Raw genomic sequence first — 19842 nt, forward strand, 5'->3', positions numbered from 1 at the left:
ATTAGCTATTGTCAACCTAGAAAAAGAGATTGTAATCTCAAGTCTATACTGAAGAAAAGAAACTGCTTGTATAGAAGTCGTACGGAATTATTAGCAAATCGAGAATTCCTACATTGCTTCCGTAATTTTACACAGGGCAACAACAACATCTTCATGACAAGACAACAACGGATAGAAGCATTCTTGTGGAGAGAATTCCTGTCATATACAATGATCTAGCGCATTGCATTCTTCCAGAAAAGATACATATAGAAGGATTTTGAGAAGACTGAAAGGAAGAAAGAACGAATAGAAGAAATGAAAAAAATTAAAGCTCATTTGTGAAAAATCTATTTTACTTTAATCCGAAGGCTCAGTTGAGCAATAGCAATTAATGACATTAAGTTATAATTTTCAAGTATACAACCTAGAGAAATTTATCAAGATAAGTTCTATTCTTTGAACTATTATTTAAATTCTAAGTTAAATAGTATAATGATATGTATTTAGTTCTGATAAAATTATGTATATTACAACTCTCTCTCTAAGCTAAAATTGTTGTCTCAGGACTAAGTTAAGGCAAATCCCTGAGGGGACATTCTAAGGAGGAAAGCAATGTGGTTACAATAACCAAGAAAGAGGGAAGTGAGAATGGAGGTCAAGCTAATGGCTGCCAAGTAGATACTTGGGGAAGAAAAGGCTCAAGGAAGCTCATGAGGGGGTGACATGGCTCAAGGAAGCCAACACCTTGCCTCGATGAGTAGGATGACACAAAGAAGGTCAATCCTATCTAAGTATAAAGGCTCAAGGAAGCCCATGAGGGGGGCGACATGGCTCAAGGAAGCCAACACCATGCTTAGATGAGTAGGATGACACAAAGAAGGTCAATCCTCTCTAAGTATAAAGGCTCAAGGAAGCATGAGGGGGGGCGACATGGCTCAAGGAAGCCAACACCCTACCTAGATGAGTAGGATGACACAAAGAAGGTCAATCCTCTCTAAGTATAAGGGCTCAAGGAAGCCAATATGGGGCGGCATGGCTCAAGGAAGCCAACACCCTAGATGAGTAGGATGACACAAAGAAGGGCGATTCTATCCAAGTATAAGTGCTCAAGGAAGCCAATGGGGGTGAATGACTCAAAGAAAGCTAGTCCCTCCCAAGTTGGATAGAGATGGCTCAAGGAAGTCAGTCTCTCTCAAGATTGGGTTAATTGGCTCAAGGAAGCTAGTCCCTCTTAAGTTAGACAAAGATGGCTCAAGGAAGTCAGTCTCTCTCACATTGGGCAAAATAGCTAAATGAAGCTTGTCCCTCCTAAGTTGAACAAAGATGGCTCAAGGAAGCTAGTCTCTCTCAAGTTGGGCAAATGGCTCAATGAAGCCAATCCCTTCAAGTTGCAATATATGCAATAGAAACTAAATAGTAATCTTTCTAACATTTATCATTACTTTGATTTATATATTTGGTACTACTAATCTATGTGCAAGTTCTTCAAAAAAAATGAAGGGAAGGAGGAAGGAACCATACGAGTGGATTGAAGAAGTAGAAGTTTGAACATAGTATTCAGGTAATTTATGCTCGACATTTGATTAGTATTTCTTTGTCTAACCCCAAGACAAATATGCATCTATGTGTCTTTGTATATGTTCTTATATTGTGCAGGATCTACTTACAAGATATTGTTTGATTCAAAACCAAGACTGCATTACTAAGGAGATATTTATATGTAACCCTCCAAAAAGGAACGCTACAAAAGATCAATCTAGATAAAGGGCCTCTCGCACTCATCACGGAGGAAACATCTATTTTACAAGTTTATGATCTTCATCACAAGATTGTGGAATTGCTTGAGGACAAGCAAATTCAAGAGGGGGAGACTGTCATGTCCCCATTCAAGACCTAAGGTTAATAAGATTCAGTATATGATTGAATAAGCTTTAATTAAAGATTTAAACTTATTATTAAAAGAACAATACACGATATCAAAGAACCATTGAGATCCTTACCAGTCCATCATCCATATTCTAAAGATCAAATGGATAATTCTCATCGTAATCATATCGGCAATAATAATGAACGACTAATTGCAATAATAGTCCCCGTTTATATTTGGATAAGAATCGATTACAATACCCCAACATGTTACCGTCTTGGAGAAACACAATGATTAGTAAGTCAACAATGGTTACCATAACTATTAATTTAATAAGGAAATACATAATTGTTACCATTACAAGTCTTAACGATGTCCCAAGGGATGCGACTAATAGTTGTATAAAGAAAAGTATTAAGGGACATGGGACATGTCTCTTACCAAGGGGTTTATCATTCCAAACACATCATATAAGAAGGCGGACTCCTTCACTTATTCAGATCATAAGAAAAAATAAAATAAAATATTACCTCTTCTCTTCCCATCCTTTGGATACGCTCTGTTTCGAGTCAATAGCCTATCGACTTTATTGGTGCAAGTACACAGTATATATTAGAGACGACATCTAAGGGATCATACACTCTAGATTGTGCATCAGATAGAGCATCCATTGAAGTGCAAGTATTTAATGATAACTAGACACTGCGCTAATCGCTTCAAGCAAGTACGTTCCATTTCTTAATTTCATTGATATACCAGATACCGTAGCATTGCTATAAGCAAAGGACATTGATTACATGTTTTCATTATAAATCGGAGATAGAAATGAGGGAATAAGAAAAATAAGACAATCGTTTTTCCAGCAAGCGAATCATATACGAATCAGAATACACCCATGAGAATTATCGGGTAACTTATTCACTCTTATTAAGCAACCAGCCCTTGGCTTTGGCCATATATTTTCTAGCGATAAATATTAGAAATAGCGCCTTTGGAATTACTATAATTCACAAGTTAAATCCGGCAAGCATCCGTTTCTGAAGTTCATATGTAATCGCTACTGCTATATAATCATAGATATCAGACAAGCATTCACATATAGACTGAGGGTCTGAATTGACCAATACAAAGTATATTACATATTGATATAGCCAAATCAGTCATAGCAATCACAATATTGATATAAGCGATATTAATGAGATCATTGCATACTTCCAGACTCTAATCAGAACAGCAAACCTGCATCATTGGTATAAGCGATCGAGGAAAGAACACACAGCACATTGACATCGATATATCAGGAAAGGCTACAAGGAGTTGAGAGGTTACTTGCGGCATAATATGCACTGTCATATCAGAGATAGCGGACTAAACTCCACCCTTTGCAGATCAGAGATCACCCTTGCACAATTATTATAGGTTTTATCAGAGACAGCAGAGATACTCTAGACCATCCTTGACATTGATTGCATTACACTAAGTACAGATATTTAGATCAAGATCATTTGGCATACATTTAAGTGTTAAATCAGAGATAATATTGATATTGATTCTAATATCGTTCTATTATGAGTGATATCAATCATTTATCACAATCTATCATTCTTAAACAGCATCAATTATTATTATTCTAAGTGTGAGTGTAGTCTATCTTCAAAGGAAGTCTCTTGCAATTGAGCTTTAATAGAAAGAAGTCTTTTGCAAGCGATTTACGAGTCAATTGTTTGCTTATTTCCTGAGTATTACCATAAGGGGACATTATATATGTTGCCACGATATCCAATAGACAGGATATTACTACTTGAGGTGGCAAGACAATTGTTATCATGTACCAAGTCATTAAGGCACAAATATGGAGTTGTCATCACTAATTCCATTTCACTTGGAAATTCAATAGAAGTCCGTCCTTCCCTTTAATTAACTGAAAGTGCCGAGCAATAGTTATCTCTCTATTCGTTTACACCATTTGCTTCTAGAGATAACTTTGATCCCTATGGTAATATAGAAGAAATGGCTGGAAGAAAACATAAGCATATGTTTCAAGTAGAAGATTTTTGGATGAACGCACAAGATGACTTAGAGATAAAGAAGAAGCTGCACTCCCGACTGCCTCTTGATCTCATCAGGAAATGCAAAGTTTATAGAGTGGTCGATCAAGCAGACGAGAGTGGTAGATATATCTAATCTACCTATGAGATGGAAGATAAAGGAATAAAGATTAATTGGGATGAAAAGGAAGTCACGGATTTGAGGGAATTGATGAATCAAGTCTTAACTTGCACACGCAGATGGGTAGATATTCAGAATCAGAAATTGAAGGAGCAAGATGTAACAACGACATTCAATTTGGAGACAAGGACAAAAGAAGAAGAAAGGGAAAGTGCAAGTGAGAGGACTTCTCATTCTAAAGGATCAAAGAGGAAGAATGAACAGGGAAAGAAAGAGACATCCAAGAAGCAGAAGACAAATTCTGATTAGCCTCCTAGCGCTTCTTCTAGGCATGAGAGAGAAATAAATCAAGGCAAAGATCAAAGGATAGATGAAAGTATGGTCCATGAGGTGGATTAATCAATAGAGTCTACAATACAAAATGATAGGAATGATAGACAAGATAAAGGAAAAATGCCACAAGAGTCATCAAATCCAGCCCTTCATATCCAAATTTGTGATGAGGAGGAACATGGAGATAATAATGAAGCAACTTCCCCTCCCAGAAATGAGCCATTGCCTGAAGAAGTGCAAGTAAAAGAAGGAAGATCTTCTATCCTTGACTGGCTCAAGGAAAGACTTGCCAAGGAGGTAATAGTGGAAGAAGAAGAACAAGCATTTGATTTGGAGAGTCTTCTAAATGGACCTCAGGAAGTCATTGAAAAGAAGAAAGCTTCAAAGATGTCTAAAGTAATAAGAGACGATACATGCTCTAGTAAGGTACAAATTGCTACTCCGGTAGTAGATAAGTATGAGGATGAGATTATGGCAGATGAATATGATTTGGAGACATTTGACTTAGGTCCACTGGATGAAGCAACTGATGCAGTGAAGGCGGTCAATGAGAAGCTAAAGGCTGAAATAGAGAAGAACAAAAGGTTAGAAAAGGAGATAAATGCATGGAAGAGCTATTTTCATCAGTTCAAGGAACCACTAAGGCAACATGGCCCAACAAACACACCTCCACTAATGCTTCCTCATGAATTGGTAAATCGTATGGAGAAGATAGCAAACTCAGCGCAACTTCTAGATGCATGGGTCAATAAATCTTTCACAATGACTAATGAGTTTGTGAGAAATATGATGAAAATACTTGGTAGAGCCATGCGTGTTCTTGAGATATTTCATAACCTCATTGTGTCAGTTGATGCCTTCACTCATACTAAAGATGTCACCATCCTAGTATTGCAAGCAATAAGGAAGGCACCTAGACAGATATTGGCACAAGAAGGGGTAATTAGAAAGGAATCAACTCCTAATTTGTTACAAAAAGGCAGAAGTTGAAACAAACGTGGACATTCAAGAATTGGAGGACAGAATAAAAGTCATTTTTCAGGGAGAAGGTGGACTGATCACGTAAAAATAGTTGGATTATATGTATACCACTATGTTCCTTATTGATAAGACAAAGGAACTTGAGCATGGATGGGAGATAACACTTCTTGCAGCTTTTGATGAAGTAATCCACCTAGAAGAACGAATGAAGAATCTACCTAAGATTCCTATTTCTGTAGTTGAAAGTATGACGTCCAGATTCATTGAATATGCCAGAAAAGAAAAGGAGAAAGAGAACAAAGTTCTAGAAGAAAGTTTGTTATGATCCCACTCGGCATTTCATTTTCCTATTGTAGAATGCTTCCTCGATCTCCGTGTCGGCACATGCTATCTTCTCATTGGTTGATTCATGATGATGATTATCTTGATAGGGTTTTCATTTGTATCAAACCCTAATTAGGGTTTAGGTGGCAAAATCTTGGCCCTTGATTGTCACTCGATCTCGGCCCTTCATTGTATTTGGGAGTCTTATATAAACTCCGCTCATTTCATTTGTAATGGTTAATAGAAATAAGAATAGCAATAGAATAAGATGAGAATAGAAGAGAGTAGAATAATAGTGCTAGAGTAGAGGCAAGAGAAAGACTTGAAGAATTGTTGTTGTTTGGCTATTGGATCAATAAAACATTCAAGTTATGGTGTTTTTTTTGCTCAATCCTTGAAGCCTATTGCATGGTTCTTTTATCTTCTTAAGTCAATTTTTGATTCTAGTTTTAGTGTTTAGATTGAATGATGGCATGTTGCACTTGATGTATTGTGAAACTCGTTATCCATACCACTAGCTCTCTTGCTGATTGTAAGTGAGCCTTGTGTGGTCAACTGGAATCTTTGAAATTGCTTAAGTTCGATTATTGCTCAATCATTAATATGAGTTCAACTTATAGTGTCTATGATTAGTAGTGATTTGAAAATATCCAAACATCCTTAGAAGATTCTAGTAGTTCTAGTGGAGTTGTTTGTGTATGGCGATGCTACAACTAGTTGAGTTTCACTTATGTCGTTCTTCATCCATTCATTCTTAGGATAGCTTAGAACTTCTCTAAACCCCCCTATCTTTTGCCATTTTTTGATAATCATTCGATAGTGTTAAGAAGGAACTTCATTGCATATCATCTGCAAATCATTTCATGAAATCTTTTCGAACTCTAAATACCCCTAGATGAAACAACAATCACAACGACCAACAAAGCTTATCCACACGTAGTGACCCTACATTCATGAACCTTGGAGTCTTCTCAAGTGATCCTTAAGCTAATCTTCAGCATTTGAGAGATTTTGTTCAAGAGAGGATAACATACTTTTGGGCTAAGTCACAGAGTTCATCGAACTTTTGGCTTGGAGTTTGGAATTCGGCGAACCCATAAACACTGCAAAAAAATTGTAAAAATATGCCTAAAGTTCGTAGGGTTTCCACGTCACTGTCTCGGTTTTCAAAGCATTTTTTTGTGGGCGCTTTTTAGGGTTTACATCATTTAAAAAAAATAAATATGATGCCCATTTCGTGTAAAAAATAATTAGTTCGCACCGTGCGGAGTAGGGTTTTTTGTTTGTTTTTCTGCTCGCGTCGTGTTCGTGCCTGTGCGTGCCGTGTTCGTGCGGGTGCCTGTGCGTGTTCATGCCTATGCGGCTGTGCGTGTTCGCGCCCTGCATGATCTCCCTTTTCGCCCTGTTCGTGCTTGTGCGTGTTGGCGCCTGCGTGCCTGTGTGTTCGTGCCATTCGGCCTGCGTGTTCAGGTAGGCCATTATTTCTTCCCACTTTTTTTAAAAATATTTTATAATAATTTATTAGATATTAATAATTATTATATTAAGATATTCTATATTTAGATTTAAATGTTTTTATATTTTATATTTATATTAAGATATTTTATATTTATATTAAGATATTAAGATATTTTATATTTATATTAAGATATTAAGATATTCTATATTTATATCTAAATGTGTTTATATTTTATATTTATTAGATATTAAGATATTCTCCAATCTTTTATATAAATGTTTTTATATTTTTATGTTTTATTAGATATTAAGATAAATTTAATATTTTATAATAATTTGTATTTTAGATAAATTTTATGTTTTCTAATTTATATTTTAAATAGATGTTTTTATATTTTATGTTTTATGTTTTACATAAAAAGATAAAACATGTTTTAGAAGATATATTCAGATTTAATAATAAAAATTTAATATTACTTTTCCTTTTTAGAGTCAAAAGTAAAAATTTCATATATTTAGTTTTGATGTGTTTTAAATAGAATGTAAATAATTTAAATACTAAATATTGTTTTTCTTTTGAAACATTATAGATTGTAACAAAATGCCTCCTAAAAAATTAGATTCTCTAGTATGGAAATATGTGACACGTGATGGTAATGAGCTCTTTTGTAAGGAATGTAAGAAACCTTTCAAAGGAAGTTTAACAAGGGTAAGAGACCACTTACTTGGAATCAGTGGGGGTGCAGGAGGAGGTGTTACTGCATGTCCAAAAGTGATTGCAGAAATGAGAGCTGGTTTAGAAAGAGAACAATCCTCTTCGATTGTAGGAATGCTCAAGACGACACAAAAAAAACAAAGAATTCAAGAGGATGTGTCCAGGTTCACATCTATCACTTCCTCTTCCAGTTTACCCAAGGCCACAGGTGCATCAGAAGGAAGCGGAACATTGAAAAGCTTTTGGAAACCGGTAGAGAAACAACAAGTGGATGATGCATTGGCTGATTTGTTTTATGCAAGTGCCATTCCATTCAACGTGGCAAGAAATCCTCATTTTCGTAATGCAATTCAGAAAGTTGCAGAGTTTGGCAAAGGGTACACACCTCCAACTTCAGAGGCTTTCATAACAACTCTTTTAGAGAGGTCAAAAGATAGAGTGACAGAAAAGTTAGCTGAGGTCAAAGCTTCTTGGAAAGTAATAGGTTGCACTATATTGAGTGATGGATGGTTAGATATATGTCAAAGGCCATTGATTAATGTTTTAGTAGCTTGCCCTGAAGGTGTTGTCTTCTTGAAAGTGATTGACACCATGAACCAGAAGAAAACTTCAGAATATATTTTTCAGATACTAGATGAAGCCATTCTTGAAGTAGGGGTGGAAAATGTGGTTCAGGTGGTTACTGATAGTGCAGCGAATTGTGTGGGTGCTGGGAAGCTGATTGTAGAGAAGTACCCACAGATATATTGGAGCCCATGTGCAGCCCATTGTCTAGATTTGCTACTTCATGACTTGGCAAAATTCCCATGGATACATGAAGCAATCCATAGAGGAAGAGCAGTGGCAAATTTCATTAGAAACCACCGTCTCACATTGAGTCTATACAGGCAACATGCATCTAGGGAGTTGTTGAGGCCTTGTGACACAAGGTTTGCTTCATTTTATATCACTTTGAAAAGAGTGATTGAAGAGAAAGCAGCTTTGAGATTGGTTGTTTGTTCCAATGAGTGGGAAAGTTCAGCACTTTCTAAAAGTGCTAAGGGGAAGAACATAGAGCAAATCATTTTGAGCAGTAACTTTTGGGAGAGTGGAGCAAAAGTTTTGAATATATGTGGACCAATTGTTGATGTTCTTCGTATGGTGGATGGTGACACACCTTGCCTTGGCATGCTTTATGAAAGCATGGACCGTTGTAAGGAATCTATTCAGCGAGCACTAAATAATGTAGAAGCAGAGTACATGGAGATTTGGGAGATAGTTGATTCCAGATTGAAGATGATGCACACACCTTTGCATGCAACAGCATGCTATTTGGAGCCTAAGTTATTTCATATTGATAGACAAGCTGATCTTGAAATCATGCTAGGGTTTTATGAAGCCATTAGCAGGTTTGAACAAGATAGAACAATTGCAGGTCTAATTAGAGACCAAAGTTGGAAATACAAGAGAGCAGAAGGGTTATTTGGAATAGAAGCAGCCCGAGATGATATGACATGAGATGAGGTACCTGGCTATAGATGGTGGATGAGCTATGGAGCACAAAATCCTGAACTACAACACTTTGCCATTCGAATATTGAGTCAGGGAGCCAGTTCATCAGCTTGTGAGAGGAACTGGAGTTGCTTTGACCACATCCATTCCAAAAAGAGGAACAAGTTGCTGTCCAGAAAGTTGGGAGATCTTGTCTACATTCGGAGCAATTTAAAATTGTTCATGAATAGATCAGCAAATGACTCCACATCTTCTTCACAACAACGAATTTCAGAAGGCATGGTAACTGGAGTTGCAGATGAGCCTGAGGATGACTTTGTGGATGATGAATTGGGCAGTGATACTGATGATGATGATGATGCTACAGCAGCAACTCAGCCATGTGCTCTTGACGACCTGGAGCTTTTTTGAAGCTCTATAGTCTTGAATTTTGATTATACCTTTTTGACTAAAAACATCTTCACAGTCTTGATGACTTGTAGGCTTGTAGCTTTTTTGAAGTTCTAAAGTCTTGACGTTTGATTGTATCTTTTTGATAAAAAAAAACTTGACAATCATGATATCACATGTTTCCCATGGTTTATATTAAGAATGTTGCATCTTTCTATAATGATTTTGAATCTATTCTGCAATCTTAAGTATATTGATAATTTGTTGGATATATTACTAATTTAAAAAAATAAAATTATATAAGGCGAATTTGATGCCGAATTTTTTTTCCGAACTTTTTGCCCTTGCCGAACTTCATCCGAACTCCATAGCCGCCGAACTCGAACTCGAACTCGAACCTTGTGACTTAGCTTTTGGGTATTTTATTCTGTGTTCGCATGTGCCTAAAAAACACATCAACAGGATGTAACACAAGTCCATGCCTAAGTGGGTCCTGAGAGGATTCTCCACCTGCCATCTTAACAGAGACACAAAGACAATGCAGCCAGAAGACATCTACACCCATCAACCACAGTAGACTCAAATTGCCAACTGCATCTTCTAGGAATCTGCAACCCAAACAAGCAAATAAAATTATAATAGTAAGCCACCTTCAAGCATAATTATCATAGAGATTGTAAATTATCAGAAGACTTTGACATCCTAAATTATAAGAAAATATATATAGGTAGTACTGTAAAAATAAATAGTAAATATAAAAAATAAGGGATATTTATTAGTGCCAAGAGTAAGCTGATATTATATAAAATCTAAAAAGTAAGGGCTAATATATTGGAGCTGATGATTGTAGATGTTTTGAACATTTTTTTAGCTTGTGATGTATTGCATTTCATTACCTTACGTCAAACTTCCTTCCTTTATTTTGTTACAGCTTTGATGTGGAGGGATATGTCACTGGTTTTGGCAACCCTGATTGGCTCAGAACGCATGACCCTGCAGCTAAAACAGCTGGTTCCGTCTCACTTGTTGTGGCTCATGGTGCCACATGTGTTGGCAAAACTGTCATGGATGAGCTTGCATACAGGTTAGCTTCAGTTAATTAATTTTGTTAGAAATTATGTTAAAATATGGAATGGAATGTAATTAGTTGAGTGACATTATTTATTCATTTTGTTAATCTAACCATAATGATTATCTGTAGTGCAATTTGTTTCTGTAGATTGTACTGTATGTCACAGATAGATTATATTGTATGTTGGAGATTGATGGCTTTTTAGGGTCTAGTCATTACATTATTTTAAAAAAGTTGTATCTAGAAAAGACGAGCTATTTTAAGTGCTATCATTAATTAGGTTACTATTATGTTTTTTCAATTCCAGTGATTCCATTACTGAGTACTGACTAAAAGTCTAAATCCCAATTTTGTGAGTTTAACTTACCTTGATAACAAATGTTAGACATTGCATGATTTTAAGGCAGTAAATGCGCTAAAAGCTTTTTCAATTGGGAAGCAAGGCTTTGGTATGCATGTCCCGAATTTATCAGTTCATGTGTGCTTTATGGGTTCAATTGCCTTGTGATTTTTTGCTAATAGCTAATGAAGTTTTGAAAATCCAAGCTAGTTTAAATTTATTGGAATATCCTTGATTGAGGATTTAGTTCCACATCAATGCCAATATCTATCTATCTGCACCATAATGTAGCATGGTAAATTTACTAAGGTTAGCCAGTTTTTGGGCAGGAAAGCCCTTTGAGAACGATGGTTTTGCTTTCATGAATGATTTCATTTTTTGTAGGCTGATATGTTTTAACTTTTGACAGTATGATGAGGCATAACCCAGCTTAAAACACCTGCAAAAGGTCTCATGAGCAGTTCATCATGGAAGAAAAAGTCTATTTTTATTAGTTTATTAGTCAAATTCAAAAAGAGACCTGAGCAATCAGAAAGAGCATGTCTGAAAGCCCTGCAAGCTGCCGTCACCAAATAATTTAAGTAATACCTAGGCAATAAGACATTCCAGTAAATGGTACAGAGAATAACACCACTGGCAAAGGTCTCAGGGGCAGTTCATCATGGAAGCAGACATCTTTTTATTAATGAATCAGTGAATTTAAAAAATGGGCCTGAAAAATTTGAAATAGTGTGTCTGAAAGCCACGGATGCAGCCTTGACTAAATAATTCAATTAACACCTAGGCAATAAGATGTTCCTGTAAATTCTAACTTTGGGTCCTATCTGCCAAGTAAACCAGGACCACCGAACCAAAACCAATTACAATAAATTATTAAATAGAAACTAGGACTTTAACCACACCAGTCTTTGCAGAAGATGCACAACTGAAGCACCTCTTGTCTCTAACTTATTTCTGAGATCCAGATGGTAGTGCGGGTGAAATGATGTTTCTTTTCTACCAGTTGTCAGCATTTCTCCTTGAATACATGGAATCACATGTTGCCAATTGTTACTTGCGTCTGGAACAAGAACAGAGACAGTGTGATGAATATAGGTTTGCTGATGTAGTTATGATTGTTTTTTAGCTATTTTGACTCATTTCTTGAATAAAGCAGATAATTTGGAAATAGGCCTGGTGTAGGTTTAGTCTTTGAACAAATGTAGCTATTTGTGACTGCTGCAATTATGCCATCTAACTGTCGTCTTTTGGCCTCCCATTCTCCAAAACAAAGAATTTTAAACTGTACTTTCTTGAATTGTTCCATCGACTGATTAATTTTCAAACTGAGACATGGATAATGCTTTTCTACTTGAGATAGGAGTTTCTTCTCACACAAGCACAGACATATGGTTCAGGATGGTGAATTCTATTAGGCCTCCAAGTCAAATAACTCAAAGGGCCATTTCACACCTTTTGAAAATCACAACTAAAGTTGGTATTACCTATATAGCTAATAAACCTGCATGTAAGTATATAACTTTATAACTTCTACAATGCTCCTAAAACAACAGAGGTTCTTGTATATCTGCAGAAGACCAAAACTTTCTTTCATTCCAAATGCTATATTCTAAATTTTCATACCTCAGGATTCTTACACTTCACAATTGTATGAACTGATGTAGGTTCAGATGATCTTCAAGTAACCTTGAATTAGCTTTTTCCATGAGTATTTCTTCCTTTTCAAAACTCCAGCTTATGTTAAGGTTCCAACTAGTTCTTATGGTGGATGTACCCAAAAGCTCATATTCTGACAGACTTTCCATAAGACGATATTCATAGCTTTTGCCACATCTGAATGTGACCTTTTTCTGATGTAAAACATTATTTGGAGTTGAGGAAGCTAAAATTTGTTCTCAAACTATCATGTTTTGTCCAGCTTACTGATAAAAGTTTACATGATATTTCCAACGGATCCTGTATGATTTTAAACTCCGAAAATGGAGGATTGTTGTGCTAAACTGTCTATAGGTTTCATGACATTCAGCAGAAGGCCATTTAATTTACAGATTAGAGTCTCCCAGAATGACATGAGCTGAAGTTAGTCCCAATTAATGGTAAATTTCTACCTTCTCTACATAGATTAAGTGTTGCTCTGGCTTGGCAACATTTTGACAATCCAAAGTATTGGTTCAATTTGCCACATAGTTTTTTGGCAAAAAGCTTGACAAACTGGTTAAAGTTTTAAGGCATTCAAATTTTCAAAAACAAATCCATTTTATGGCGATCAAAGTAGACATAAAGTGACGAAAATGAAGTACCAAATATTCATATGTACGTATGCAATGCAGATAGACACAGTGGTACAACGCATTCAAAATTTACGTGGGCAGAATTCAAACTCAACAGTTGACAGATCAAAATTGATTTCTTTGATGTTGGATCCAAATAAGTACATGGATGCTTGTTTTTATTAATTGAGAGAATTTTGTACATGGATGCTTGTTTTTGTTAATTGCTTGTTCCTTTGCTTTGCTACTGAAATTAGCTTCTATTTAATTAAAGACATGATATTTACCCAGTTAGATTATAATAAGTAAGAGTGGTTCATGTATAAAATCACGCTCTTTCTATTATCATCAGGAAGAGGAAACAGTAGCATTTCTTGTGCCTTAAAAACATCAAACTAAAACTAAAATTGTTAGAAAAATATAGATGTTATTAATATTTATGTAGCTATGACTATCAATATTGTAAATGGATATGCTCAAATACCATTCTCTCTCTCCAGCAATTTATGGAGACGAACATCAACGAAAAATAAAACCTCACATGAATGAGGGGCCAAATGTATATGGGGAAAAATTCTCTTGGGATAGAAGAACTCCATGAAGAGATAGTAGCATATTCGTATATCTTGTTATACATGTAAATATAGATATTTTGCTCTTTTGGAGCATGGAATGGCTATTGCCCCCCAGTATGGAGTCTTATAAGCTCTTCCTTTGTTGCCCCTGCTCCTCTCATCCTTTGTTGTCTTTTCCATGGAGAGACTAGCCCCAAAAACCCTCCCCTTCAATAGAAGTGAATATATTTGTGGTACGGCTAATGTTTTCTTGAATTTTGTTTCCTTTGGAGTCTTCTCACTTTCTGATCGACAATTCCACATCGTGAGTCCTTGAGTCCAAACAAGACATCCCTATTGCCAAATAGTATGTTGCTGTGGTCTTCAGGGCTTTCTTATGGTCTACAAGACATCCTCATGGTAAAATATGTCATCTCCATGGCATTATATAAACTTGACACCAAGTAGTTTATCCATGTATTGTCAACTCAAACATAAAGCATATGTTATCCTTTTCCTATTTGTGTAGTCAGTTCTGATTTTTGGATATTTGACATTAATGTTGGGGCTTTGTCATTTGGAATCTTCAATTTGGTAAATAGGTACCATTATCCCCAGGATATCCCTAAATATAGACTATATGCTAATTAAGCATATGGTTTAGTAAAATTGGTAACTGTTATTAAAATAATGTAATGTTTCTATAATAGTCATTTTAGTTAGTTGTCTTTCGTGTTTATATTCTCGTCTTGTAAAATCTTTTTTTAAGGAGTTTAATCTTCTTTGTTAATATATTGATTTATAACAACATGGTATTAGAGTGGGTCGATGGGGTTTTTTAAGTTTTGGCAAATTTAAAAAAAAAAAATTCGCCTGGAATTTTTTCCAGAAACTCTTAATTGATTTTTTCATGAAAAAATCATTAGAGCAATATTTTGAGGGTTTTTGTGGGTTTTCTCAGTACAAATCGTGTGGGTTCTCTGTTTGTTTTGTGACACAGTGAGGGCAAATCTGCGGGCATCCTGCTCTAAATTGTGCCGTTTATTTATTTGGAAATCACAGTGTTTTTTCTCGTGTGTCAGCTCTGGTCTTCTACTGGTGATATTTCATGACGGGTTTTTGTCTCTTCTTACCACAAACTAGAGCCTTTTATCATGTTTTTTTCAGTTTGCCTGTGACTTGGTTGTTGTTCCTGCGTGACAAATTTGTCTAGTTTTACTGCACGTGAAAGTTTTTCTGCCCACATGTGACTTCGGCTTTTTTTTTTGGCTTGAGCAAGGGTTTTCGCAATATTTTTTTCTTCTAGGTTTTGTTCATTTCGCACAATCTGTTTGTGCTTGCAGAAGGGTGCAAAATCACGGTAATGGGTTTGGTTGATTTTTGCTTGGTGAAAGTGCACAAATAAACTCATGTGAGTTTTTTCAAATCGCACCTTTTGAGCAGAAAAATTGAGAGCTCCTCTCCAACGCAACGGGTCTATGTTCGATGTTTTTATGTTGCGTTGGGACACGGGTGGTTCTGTTCTTCTCCGGCTAGGGCTTTATTTTCCTGTGTTCGACTAGGGTTTGTGCAATTTCCTGACATTGTTTTTGTTGTGCAATGTCTCTATTATTTTGCTGTTGAAGTCTGGAGGGTTTTTGCATGATTTTTTCCTAAAAAATCGTGGTCATGCATTTTTTCGTTTTTTGCCTGATTTTTCACACAAAAATTGTTTGGTTCTTTCTTTGCAAGAGGATTTTTTGATTTTTCCACAAAAAATCATAACTGATGTTCTGGGTTTTTTTAATTTTTTCCTAAAAAAAATTGTTGTTGGGTTTTATAATTTTTTCTTAAAACAAAAATTATTGTCGGGTTTTTTTTGATTCTCCTAAAAAATCGTGTCTGGGTTTTCTAATTTTTTCCAAAAAAATCATCACATCAAGTGTCTGTCGATTTTTCCACAATAATCATGGGTGATCTTAGCATCACATCAAGTGTTTCTCAGCATTATATCAAGTTTTTGTTGATTTTTTCTACAAAAATCATGGTTTCTTGCAGTCTATTTTGGGTCGTAGTGCTCATTTGCAAAAGTTTTTGATGATTTTTTGAACAAGATCATGGCTGTTTTTCTGAAGCAGTGGAGGGTTAGGTGATTTTTCTTCAAAATCATGGTTTCAGTTTGAGAAGCTGATTTCGATGTCTCTAGCTACAGGAAGGGAAAGCTTTGTTACCCAACATCAGGTTGGAAGGATTGTGATTATCTTGGTCATATCCAAAAGTTTTGTAGAACCAGGGAGGGTCTCAGCAATAGGCTCATGTTGCAGAGCATTTTGAAGAGAACGGGGCAGCCTTCTATGCATTCATGACCAAAAGATGTGCAGATTATGTAAGTCTTCAGTAGGGTAGTTAGAATGATGACCATTAAGGGAGGGTATTAAAATAATGTAATGTTTCTATGATGGTCATCTTAGTTGTCTTTCGTGTTTCTATTCTTGTCTTGTGAAATCTCTATTTAAGGAGTTTAATCTCCTTTGTTAATGTATGGATTTATAACAACAATTGTTATCATTAATTTTATGTTGACTTTGTCTCGAATTTTAAAATTGTTGTGATTTCTTTCTCCATTGAGTTGAATTGGAGTACATACTTTTTTTTTCACTCAGTTACGCACGACTGGTTGGCAATGAAAAAGAGAGGAGTTAGTCTTTAGTTATATTAGTAGAGTACAATATAGGGATGACAAGGCATTGGGATATAATTATAATCCTAGAGCATCCTAACTTTTATTCTTTCGTTACACAAGTTTCTTTCATTTCGATTGATGATAAGGGGCATGAGGCTGCTAAAGAAGATATGCATAGTGCAACTAGTGGGAGTGGCACTGGTGCTGCTTGTGGTTCTAATTAAGAAACTGATGATGTTGATGTTCTTGATCAAGATCAATACGATGATTTGTATTGATTTTCTACATGTAGTTGCAGTAATCTAAACTGTTTTTATTAGTGCACATTGAATTATCAATTATCAGGCATGTTCAGTATTCAATTTGTGTATATTTATTGTATGGAGGTACCCATTGATACTGAACTCAGGTAATTTTTTTTGGTAAACTGTGTACTTGAACCTGAATCTGCAGATCAAATTTGTAGGTTTAATAACTTTTATGATCAGAATTGTTGACTTATTATATCTTGAATTGGCAAGGCATCAGTAAATGTAAATTCTCAATATTGCATTTTATTTTCAGAACATTTTATATTTTATATCTTTATCCTATACTATTTTTGTTTGCATTTTAATATTATATTTATAAGTATAGTTTCTCTTAGCCTCCTTTACAATCCTGCTTTGATATTTGGAGCTGGTCTCTGAGTTTACTTCTGTCGATATATTTTACTTTAATGTGTTTGTGTTTAAGAAATGGTAGGCGGTTGATTCAACTCAACTTATTTCCATGTGCAGCATAACAGGGGAAAACAGACATTATGGAACTCCAACAAACCCAGCTATAGCTTCACGAATCCCTGGGGGATCTGCAAGTGGTTCTGCTGTAGCTGTTGCAGCTAAGCTTGTGGACTTCGCTCTTGGTGAGAGTCTTAGAATAGAATATAATTTTCAGAAAACTGAAACTCATAGGTCACTATTTATAAGATACTTTTGGATTCTAGATCACTTTCTTTATTCATAGAAAATATTATAGATCTTTTCTGTTGTCGATTAGATTTTCATTTTACTTGAATATTATGCATTTCTCAAATTGTATTAGCTTGAAATTTTTGAGTGTGGAGCTTTAACATTTAGTTTATATTTGTTATGTATGTGCTATATTGAAAGTAATTTGCTAAAAAAATATGAGCTTTGGGGATTATTTCTGCCCAATAGAAGCCTCATGTTGATTACAAATGACGGCACATGAAAATTTTTGTAGGTTCATTCTGTGCAATTGGTTTTTAAATCACTTCTTTTTGTTAAAAGAACATATTACAGATTTTTTTTTTTACTTATAGATTAGATTTTACTTGAAAATTATACTTTTCTAAATTTGATTTGCTTTGAAATTTTGAGCATTGAACTTTAACAGTAAGGCTACATTTGTTATGGATTTTGCCATAACCAAAGCAATTTGCAAAAAATAATATTTGCATTACAGATCTTTTTTCCTTATAGATTAGGTTTTACTTGAACATTATACTTCTCTAAATTTGAATTACATTGAAATTTTAAGCATTGAAGTTTAACAGTAAGGTTGCATTTGTTATGGATTTTGCCACAACCAAAGCAATTCGCAAAACAATAATATTTGCATCGGGTTTGTTTCTGCTCAAGAGAAGCTTCTTGTTGATTACAAACGATGGCACACAAAATTATTTATAGCTTCATTTTCTTCTATTGGGTTTCAAACTACTTATTTTTTGTTGACAGAATACATTACAGATCTTTTTTCCTTTAGATTGGATTTTTGTAGAACATATTACAAGTTTCGAAATTATGTTACCCTGATATCTTGATCATTTATATTTAACAGATCTTTTTTCATTTGTTATGGATTTGCTATAACTAAAGTAAATTGCTAAATAAATTGAGCATCAGGGAATACAGTTGCACAAGGGAAGCTTTGTGTTGATTACAAATGAGGGCATTTAATATATGCTATATCTTCATTCTCTGCAAGGTCTTGATAGATTTGATCACCTTGCAATTAATCCTCATTCATGCATGATCTCCTTTCCTACTTGAAATGTCACATACTTATATTAAAATTTGTTATTTAATCAACATTAAGTTATTCATGATGCAATATGAAATTGTTCAGATTCATGATGGAACCATAAGGAGTACTCGCTCCAATAGTAATGGTCCATGAGGGACCAAAGGAAGTCATATACATGACTCCATAGGCTCTAAGGACATGGCAGGATCAATAAAATTGAAGAAAGTTGAAGAGTGACGATGTTATACATTGTTACAACTGAAAAAACTTTTCTACATCAATAAGGTACAACATAGGCTATGGTTCCTCAAAAGTCAATTCTAATTGTATATTTGGATCTGTCTTAAAATCATGCACTTTAATAAAAGACACCTATTTTCAAGTATGTATGCAGAAGTTATGTCTTTCTGCTAGTTGAGGGACTTTTTACACTTACGTGGCAGTTATGCATTTGCCAGTGCTGGTACATAGCCAACAGTTTGCTTAAAGTGGCAGTTTTGTAATAAAGAGGCAGTTTCATAATTGTTGATTCCAATGATTTGTAGAGGACAAAAAAAATAGGGTCTATGGAATATTTTCTCTAACTAAGCAATTCCCAATAGATAATATTTCCACGGTTGTCAATACTCTTATTGATTGTAGAGAGAAAATGGAGAACTTAAGAATCCAAATGCTGCATTAACTGAGTCCGTTGCTTGTGAGATAGGCAAATTAGAATCAAGGAATCTCCAAACCATGGAAAAAATGCAGCAAAGGATGTTTGCAAAAGAAGAAATCTGAGCAATGCTCCTAGAAATGCATGACAAGACAAAGGAGGAGAATGGCTGTCTTCCAAGGTCATCTTTACAATAAAGAGCAACAAATTGTGAAGAAGACAAGCAAACACCTCACCGATCATCAAATCATCCTAGAAGTGTAACAAGTCTCTTAGTGAATTTGAAGAACATACTGCAGTAATTGGTCTCAAGCTTTTGGAGGAGATGAGATACAATGGCAAGGAACTTGGCAAAGATGGCCAAGAATTCCTCAATCCCTATCAGGTAGAGGAAAGAATGGGGTTTGTTGATGATATGCATTAGGTTGGAGACAGGTCTAATGCAGTCCAAGCAAGAGAATATTCCAAGGTGAAGAACTCCAGACCACCGTCGCATCAAATTCAGCCAACTAAGATAAAATTCTGCCTTGTATACTTTTTTGGAATACCTC

General features: G+C 35.3%; 1 protein-coding gene across 3 annotated transcripts in view; it reads left to right on the top strand.

The window, feature by feature from the left end:
• LOC131060607 (outer envelope protein 64, chloroplastic) overlaps positions 1-19842 on the top strand; it is a 134554-nt gene that overhangs the window by 17684 nt on the left and 97028 nt on the right. For all 3 annotated transcript variants that reach the window (XR_009110398.2, XM_057993908.2, XM_057993907.2), the window contains exons 2-3: positions 10642-10794; positions 17388-17512. Coding sequence is in view for 2 of the 3 variants with exons in the window: in XM_057993908.2 (XP_057849891.1) it covers positions 10642-10794; positions 17388-17512 (278 nt within the window). In the remaining variant the exon portion in view is untranslated. The remainder of the gene's footprint in view (positions 1-10641; positions 10795-17387; positions 17513-19842) is intronic.

The sequence above is a fragment of the Cryptomeria japonica genome, chromosome 2 (genome assembly GCF_030272615.1).
Source record: "Cryptomeria japonica chromosome 2, Sugi_1.0, whole genome shotgun sequence".
In the NCBI taxonomy this organism is placed as follows: domain Eukaryota; kingdom Viridiplantae; phylum Streptophyta; class Pinopsida; order Cupressales; family Cupressaceae; genus Cryptomeria; species Cryptomeria japonica.